The following is an 8,938-nucleotide window of genomic DNA, read 5'->3' on the forward strand; positions in this document are numbered from 1 at the left end:
ATATCCTTGTCCGAACTGGGTTTACACCTCAGAATCCTTGGCTGCCCAAATTGCTCTTGCATGCCACTCTGTCATGCTCAGTGTGCTGATTTCATGTAGAAAATGGCACTCAGGGCTTTTGATGGAGCCCATAGGCATCAGAAGTATCTACTCAGCTGACCCTCTCCCCAGAGGAGGAGGCCTGTAGGTTCCAGGACCCCCACCACTAACTAGTGCTCTTCCAAGGTCCTTTGCTGCCCTCATCAAAGGCCCAAGAGAGGCCAGATGGAAAACTGAGCCCCTGAGAGTGGGGAATGCAGCTGGTTCCCAGGGATTCAAGAGCCTGATCCTCTCTGCTTATGGATTAACCAGTCCGCTCCTTCCCCCAGCAGCTCTACCACTAAACAGGAAGAGGATGAGAAAAGGTGGAGTGCAGACATAGTATTCCTGATGTGTGAGTGGTGTGGCAAAGGGTTTAAAAGAGAAGGCAGGTAAAGTCATTGGTCAGGGTGAGGGTGTAAAAGTCTGAATATCCATAGACCTTCCCTAATCCCATAAATGAGACTTGGCTGAAGAGTATCTCTAAAGATAGTGCAAACAATGGGAACAGATCTCAGAACGCCCATCACATAGCCTAGAGCAATTTACTTATTCATCCAACATTTTTTTAAGACAGAGTCTCACTCTGTAGCCCTGGATAGAGTGCTATGACATCACAGCTCACAGCAACCTCCAACTCTTGGATCTGAGCAATCCTCTTGCCTCATCCTCTCGAGTAGCTAGGACTATAGGTATGCCACTAGACCCAGCTAGTAGCTAGTTTTTCTTTTTTCTTTCTTTCTTGCAATCCACCCACCTCAGCCTCCCAGAGTGCTAAGATTATAGGCATGAGCCACTGCACCCAGCCACTCAACTAACTTTTTATTAAAGAAGAAATAAAGAAGAACATTGGTTTTGCCATCCAATTCTGTTGGTTCTACTTCTTCCTCTACCCTTTCAATCTCTGCTTTTTTAAATATATAAGCAGTCTTAAATTTCTCCTCATGAGTAAATCCTGGTCCTACTACCTTCCAGAATTTTTAACACGCCTAACTCTTAAACTGCAGGTATTTTACTTTGCCTGATCCATTTCTGGACTCCTGTTCAAATTGTGGGTAAGAAAACATGATCCTGAGAAATGAAAAATGAAATGTATAATTAAGGACTAAAATTTCTTTCTAAAAGGGCCAGCCAAGGGCAGCAAATTCCCCATGAAATCTAATTTTCTCAGCACACCTCTTAGATATGGTTTCTTGTGGCCAGCCCACATTTCCCCAGAATGGCGCATGTGGTTAAAGTCTAGTAAAATGCCAGGTTTTTTCTTGGGTGTTTACTTAGTGTTTTCTTACAGCCAAGGCGCTCAGGTTAATAGAGAGTGGAGAGAGCCAGAGGAGAGGCGCCTACCAGAGAAGCCAAAGGGCTGCAGCTTGGCATCTGGCCAGCAGAGGGAGCCCAAAGTCCCTCGGACTTAAGCAACTGCAGTGAGGGAGCAGTGCCCTCCGGGTTAGCACTGGGTGACAGAGTGTGACTGTTTAAACAGCTGCACAGATGCTGAGGGGGAAGTGGGACCTTTCCCTAGTGATGCACAGGAGAGCTGAACAGGAAACACTTTACCTCACTACCCGAACAAATCACTCCAAATGATTTTTCCCAGAGAATCCAGAAACACGACCCCTTCCCCTCACCCTCCTCAACCTGAAATGCTACCCTGCCTGTCTGAGTTATGACATTCAACGTCATATAAACACACAAACTACAAGGTCTCAAGGGGACAGCTTACGCCTCAGAGATGTCCCTTGCCCCCTCTACCAGGCCTCAGGGAATATAACCATTCATTTACACTCTATCACCTTTCATTGGGGGTTCCCAGAACTCACTTCGCTGAACTTCAGACCTCAAATGTTAAGAAACTCCCAGGCGTTAGGCTGGGAGGCCTGTGCTGGGAGAAAGACTACCTGAGCTGTTCTCTGGTCTTCCCCAGGCAGTTTTTCCCTGTGTCAAATAGGGTTAACAAGATATCACTTTCTGGGGGAACTTTGGGGTATATTCACAATTTGGAGAAGGTATAAAAACAAACAACAAAAAAAAAACCCCTTTAATTGTTAGGGAGCATCTGGGTATGACCAGAAGTCATAAGAAAAATGTGTGTGGCAGAGGGCAGGTAAAAGAATCCACTACAAAAACCAACCCTAGGAAACTGCTCTGTACTGTCAACAAGTTTCATGCTTTCAAGTCTCACAGTAAGCAAGTGGAAGGCAGACTCTAATAGTGTCTACCCAGAAATGAAGGCAGACACCTATGTAAGAACTGCACCCCTTCCCCTCAGGTTCTCAAAGCATCTTACCAAGGAAACATCATCCAGGATGAGCCCAAAGGTTGCTGCTCGCTCCGTAAGGTCATCGCTCACCTGCCTGGAGACGAGCTCTCTCTGGGTGATTAGCTCTCCAGCATCAAAGCGAGCCTGGTTTCAAAGGGTAGGGCGGAAGAGTGGGTGAGGTTAATGAGGACACAGAAAAGGAACCAGGAAACTAACAGCCACATTCCAACCAACCTACTGCCAAGCTCTTCCTGCCATCCAACAACTGCTTGGGGCCATGCGTGCTCTGTGCTCAAGGCCAAGGGCCTCTGTTCACTCACCACCACCGACTTGAGGATCTCTGTAGTAATAGATGGCAGCACACGCTCATCATAGTCCTCTCCAATGCTGGTGAAGATCCGAGGAAGCTGGCTGGCCACAGGCCGGAAGAGGATTCGCAGCGTGATGTTGACATTCTGTAAATCTTTGGGGAAGGTAGAAATATTGGAGTTAAAAGCAAATTTGCTGATTTTAAGAGCCTAGAGGGCAAGGAGTGGGTATGCCTAGACTTCTTAGCAAAGAACCTAGCAGAACAGCACACAGAGGTAGGAAGTTCGCTTTTTCTTTTTCTGTATTTTTTTGAGACAGTCTCACTTTGTCCCCCCCCGACCCCACCCTGGGGTAGAGTGCCGTAACATCATAGCTCACAGCAACTTCAAACTCTTGGGCTCAAATGATCCTCTTGCGTCAGCCTCCCAAGTAGCTGGGAATATATATAGGTACCCACAATACCTGGCTATTTTTTAGAGATGGGGTCTCTCGCTCAGGCTGGTCTCGAACTCCTGAGCTCAGCCAATCCACCGGCCTCGGCCTGCCAGAGTGCTGGGATTACAGGCTTGAGCCACTGTGGTTGGCCCTTTTTTTATTTTTCTGAGACAGGGTATCCCTCTGTTGCCTGGGCTAGAGTATGACTTGAACAAAGCTCACTGCAACCTCAAATTCCTGGGCTCAAGCGATCCTGCCTCAGACACCCCAGTAACTGGGACCACAGGTATAGCCCATTGCACCTGGCTAATTTTTTTTTGGTGGGGGAGTGTTTGTAGAGACAAGATGTTACTTAGCTGGTCTTGACTCCTGATCTCAATCCTCCCACCTTGACCTTCCAAAGTGCTAGGACTATAGGAGTGAGCCACTGTGTCTGGCCAGGAATTTCTGAACATTTGTAAGGCCACAGATGGGTCAATGCCAAAAATTCTAGAGTGGGGCCTTTCTAAGGCCTGTGAATCTGCTCCAAGCCAGGAGTCAGCCTTGGGGAGGTTCTGGGTCTGGTGGACATAGTGCTAGACTAGTAGTCCTACCTGGGCTATAATTCCACCCTGCTGTTTATTAACAACGTGGCCTCACTAAGCCTTCACCAACCCAAGCTTATTTTGTCTATGAGAATGAGGATGACTTCATCTGCCTTGCAGGAATCTTCAGGGGAAGTGAGGCAGAAAAGAGAGGAAAGCACTGCTAGATGTGTAACGGACCTAAGAGGTGATCAGACTCATCTGTGGTCTGCTTCTCATTACTCAGCCCAGTCAAAGGACCCAGGGACTCTTATACCTATGTTCCCCTGAACACTTCAGGCCTACTCAGAGCTACAGCATTGTCACAGCTTGCTTCCAGTCATCAAGATGAACCAACTGCCCATGAGACAGTGTCCTAAACCAGGCACCAAGAGGGGTGGGAAATGTAGTCATACATAGAAGTGTCTGATTTTTGGAAGAGCCTATCAATAGTTTTAGAAATAAGCACACCATGTATTCTCAGAACAATTACAAAATAGCACAGAAAAAAAAAGGTGGGAAGTTCAGAAGTAGGCTTTTAAGTTAAATTTACGTTTCTCCATTATTCTACTTCCTTGGGGTAGGCAAGCCAGACCATTTACAGGAGGCTGCTGTTTCTCCCTGACCAGGAGGCACAGAACAGATTTGCCAAGTTCACTTTTCCCTCTCTTCCTGCCCAAGTCACACTCTCACTCAAGTGTTTTCTCACGGGAGCCTTTCTAGTGCCCATGGAGTTAGCTGCTCTGTGATCCTCCAGCACTCCATATGACCTTGACTCTGGTACCCCTCACATTCTACTGGAATTGCTTATTCACGCCTCTATCTTCCTAGCTAGACAGAGCTCCTTAAAGGCTCCTGTTTTAATCACCTTTGAGCTACCCTCACCCTCCAACTCAGCACAAGGCTTAGCACAATTGTGATGAAGAAACAGTTGCTGAGGAACAGCCCTGAAGGCATCGAGTGCTATCAAGATAATAAACCAATATCCATGGCCCGCTTCTATGTGTAGAAATGTCACTCCTGGACCACACCTGCTATTCTGTTTACTGTCTAGATGGGGGATACGGTGATGGCCAATCATTTCTGCCTCTGACTAGCAAACCAGTGGGGCATCACAGATGCCAGGGCTGCTCTCAGGGCTGTGAGCCTTAACCTGTGAGATGACAATGTGAGGTTCACACTGCTCGGTCACAGGCTGTAGAAAGCAAGGCAAAGGTTAAATCAGCTATGAAGGCAGACAGGAGACTGGTTTACATAGTCATGCTGGGGAACAATAGCTAATGGGAAGGGTTAACTGAGGGAGCAAAAGGCACATTTAGATTTTTAAAAATAAGATTATGTAACTCTTAAGACACACCTTAAGAGGCATAGTTCTCTAAATTTGTCCTGCTATCTGTGTACATCAAGTAGTATTTATTTCTAAGAATCTGTATAAAGCTCTCCAGGCTGCCCTGGCCTGCTAGCAATTCTTATGATGTACAATCCAATCTCTTCTGGATTCTGGTGTCCAAAGGCACTTCTGGATCTAATAAAAGAGCAGAGACCCCTTCCATACTCCCTACTTTACCTGACCCACAGGAAAGACTCACCTTTGCTACCAGTGATGACTGGCACGTTACGTGGTCGAGAGCGGCAGTCAAAGATAATTGGTTTCTGTACCCATGGGATGAGGAAGTGAGTCCCTTCCCCTACCACAATGTCCTGCACTCCACGGAATCGGTCAAAGATGACAGCTCTGTGTCCAGCATCCACTAAGAAGGAAAGATGACAGATCAGAAAACTTCCCTCACCCTTTATCCAAAAATGATTATGTCTTTGAAAGAGCCCCGGTGCTTTCTGTTCACTTAAGCCTCCTCTTTCCTGCTCTGTGTTCCCAAAGTTCTGATCTCAAGAAACTTTTCTTTGTTGCAGTTTTTGGCCGGAGCTGGGTTTGAACCCAACACCTCTGGCATATGGGGCCGGCGCCCTACTCCTTTGAGCCACAGGTGCCGCCCTCCTCTTTTTTTAAGACAGTCTCACTCTGTTGCCCTGGGTAGAATGCCATGGCATCACTGTAGCTCACAGCAACCTCAAACTCTAGGACTTGAGCAATCTTCTTGCCTCAACCTCCCAAGTAGTTGGGACTACAGGTGCCCACCACAACGCCTAGCTTCACTCTTGCTCAGGCTGGTCTACAACTCTTGAACTCATGCAATCTGACTGCCTTGACCTCCTCGAGTGCCAGGATTACAGGCGTGAGTCACCCTGCCCAGCCAAGAAACTTCTAAATAGCTATAAAACTAAGCAATCACTTTCTATCTCATTGGTCTCTCCAAGGACTTCAGTAATAGTATCTGTTCCTTAGTGTCCTTTCTTCTTGAAAGAACTGCTATTAATCTTCTGACCAACCACCACCATCTCCAAATTCCTATCAATGCATTTCCAGCAATCATCTTACCAAAGCTTTTAAAACTGATCAACGTCTTCACTGTTACCACAGGTCCCTCCTGGCTCCAATTTAACCCAGTGGGGCAAGAAGCAGTACCCTCACTATGGGAATCCTAACATTTAGAAGTTCCCACTTTCTTCCTAAGAGCTTGGTCTCTCTAAAATTTTCACAAGTTGCACAGCTGTCTTGTTGATTCAGAGAGAAATTTAGTAATGGCAATTATTGTCGAGTTCTGCAGGCGTGGCCAAAAGGAACACAAAATGATCATAAAAGTCAAGCAGGCTTCTCTAATCAGCTGCCTCTCTGGGCTTTACTGTTAGTCCAAACATCTTCACTCTGAAAACAATCCTCCTCCTGTCAGGACAGTCACACACTAGCTAGGTCTATCCGCTGCTGCTCTGGGGCAGTAAAAAGTTATAGAATATTAGCGTTGGAGGGTGTCTTAAGAAATAAACTAGGGGCTTGGCACCTGTAGCTCAGTGGTTGGGGCACCAGCCACATACACCAGGGCTGGCAGGTTCGAACCTGGCCCGGGCCTGCTAAAAACAACAATGACAACTATAACAAAAAAACAGCTGGGCATTGTGGCCGGTGCCTGTAATCCCAGCTACTTGGGAAGCTGAGATAATAGAATTGCTTGAGCCCAAGAGTTTGAGGTTGCTGTGAGCTATGATGGCATAGCACTCTACCAAGGGTGACAGAATGAGACTCTGTCTCCAAAAAAACCCAACAAAACTACAAAAATAAATAAAAAAAACTGGCTCTATCTCATTGCTTTTCCAACAAAGCAGCTGAGGCCTAAAGATGGGGAAGAAGCTTGCCTAAGATCATATAGTAAAGTGGAAGAAAAACCAGCTTAACCCCCTGATACATTGTTAAAAGCTGAGGAACATCTCTCAAAGATATCTTCTCTGAAACCACCCAACTTCAGCACAGCAAAAGCTCCTGCTCAGAAACCAGATCACTCCAACAGGTCTAAAGCCTTTGCTGAGTTACTCCACATACAAGCAGAGAGAACAAATGAGGCGTCCATCTCAGCTAGCTGATGAAATCCTGATGATCTGCCACATGTAGTGGTGCAGAATTGCTTTACCTGACCAGAGCAGCTAGAAACACCCAACTAGGAACTGGGGTGGGAGGCTCTTTCTGAGTAAAAGCTCTGAGAGAATCTATGGCTAAAAGGATGGGGGCCCTGATAACAATCCAATTATATAGTGCAGGACAGCAACAGGTGAGCCCTGCAGGCCACAAACACATTCACAGACAGCAGCTACTATCAGGAGCCTTGCACTGGCTTTGTGGAACAAGGGAAATCTTCCTGCATAGGGCAGGGACACCCCCTACCCGAGTTCCTCACCATTATACAAAGCAGAGTTCACCACGCCTCCTGCAACGGCTAAGGCCAGGCCGAACTTGCCGATGGACTCAAATACTTTGGCAGCCATGTTTCCTTCTGTTGGACCCACTCACACCTAATAGGGTGAAAACAAAACAAAAAAATTAAAACAATTGAACTCCAAATCCTCAGAGAAAGCTCAAAGGCACAACATTCACTTATCAAGCTCATTATTTATTTCCCTGCTCCTGAAAGCTCTTAAAATCATCCACTGAAAGATATCTATAAATAACACTCGACTCCATTGGAAAATGTATCAATTCTTCAGCTTTTTTCTTTTTCACTTTTTTTTTCTTAACCACTTAAAGAAAGGGGCCTGGGACACTTGTTCAATAAGGGAAACAAGACATGGGCTTGATATCCAGAGAGATCACTTAACACCATACTAACCCACCCTCTTATTTTCTAGACAAGCAGGCCCTAAGAAAGAGGTTGTGTGGTTGGCTGTGTGTAATTTTGGTTTGGAAAAAGAATGCAAAGAACATGCTACACGGTGATGCCAACAACAAAAACAACAGGATCATCTAACATTTATACCAAGCAGTCTTCCAATAGGGATTTATTTACTCCTTAAAATTGCCCAATGAAGTAGATCACTACAGATGAGGAAACTGAAGCACACGTAGAGGTTACATGGGAAGCTAAAATTACAGTTATTAAGTGACAGAACCATAAGCAGAATCCAGAGGTCTAATTCTAGGAGGTACAGCTTAATCCTCGCCATTCTGGTCTCAACATCATGTATTTAGAATGACTTGTTATCAGGAAAGCAGGAACTGGATGACATTCTCGGACCAAGATAACTGAGGAATCAAACTTGGCAGAAAGGTTCTAAATAGCTGCAAGGGAGGAAGGGCTCTGGAAGAACTGAGAGGGTGGGGCTGAGGTGGAGTGGGTGGGAACACAGCTAACCTAACAAGAAAACACCCCAGAAGGTAACTTTTTAGTATCCCACCCCAACGTGGTTGTTCGCTATAGACTCAGATTCTCCCTTCCTCCTTCCCAGACCTCATCTCCTAGAAATCCCTTGATCTCTCTCCGTGCATTTAAAACCCCCTTCTCTGAGGCCAGGGCACTCAGCCCTTTCCATTTGTAATAGCTTCTAGATTATTCCTCACCCTGCCCCCATACATGCCTCCCTTATTCTGCGCAACTCTTGGCTCGTCCTAGGCTCGGCCTTTTCTCCTTCCCCTACAAGACAGGCTCATGCACGCACCCGACTAGTCCAGAGGGCACACGGAAGGGCGGAAGAGGGCTGCAGAGACGCTCAGACACAGGCCTCAGCTACCTCCCACCATTCTCACCTGCTTCCACTCTGACCTCCACATGAATTCCCCAGCCTCACATAGTGCGCGTGCGCCGCGTAGCTCCTCCACCTCCCCGCCCATCTTTCAAGATCTACGCCTGCGATTGGCGAGAAGCAGCGCTGTGAATTCTGGGAAGGGTGGCTTGCAGCCTTTCTCCTGATTCTA

At 46.6% G+C, this 8,938-nt stretch overlaps 1 protein-coding gene across 2 annotated transcripts in view; it reads right to left on the reverse strand.

Annotated features, from left to right (window-relative positions):
- Nucleotides 1-8,826, reverse strand: part of PHB (prohibitin) — a 12,539-nt gene extending 3,713 nt beyond the window's left edge. Inside the window, exons 1-5 of one of the 2 annotated variants that reach the window (XM_012803154.2) lie at nt 8,771-8,826; nt 7,428-7,542; nt 5,232-5,393; nt 2,656-2,798; nt 2,363-2,479 (exon numbers count right to left, since the gene is read on the reverse strand). In XM_012803154.2, the coding sequence (XP_012658608.1) occupies nt 2,363-2,479; nt 2,656-2,798; nt 5,232-5,393; nt 7,428-7,515 (510 nt within the window). In that variant the 5' untranslated portion in view covers nt 7,516-7,542; nt 8,771-8,826. Of the gene's footprint in view, nt 1-2,362; nt 2,480-2,655; nt 2,799-5,231; nt 5,394-7,427; nt 7,543-8,682 lie in introns of both variants that reach the window. The other variant, XM_012803155.2, reaches the window with a different exon arrangement.
- Between the last annotated feature and the right edge of the window lie 112 nt (nt 8,827-8,938).

The sequence above is a fragment of the Otolemur garnettii genome, unplaced genomic scaffold (assembly GCF_000181295.1).
Source record: "Otolemur garnettii isolate 467f Iridium unplaced genomic scaffold, OtoGar3 scaffold00018, whole genome shotgun sequence".
NCBI classification, from domain to species: Eukaryota; Metazoa; Chordata; class Mammalia; order Primates; family Galagidae; genus Otolemur; species Otolemur garnettii.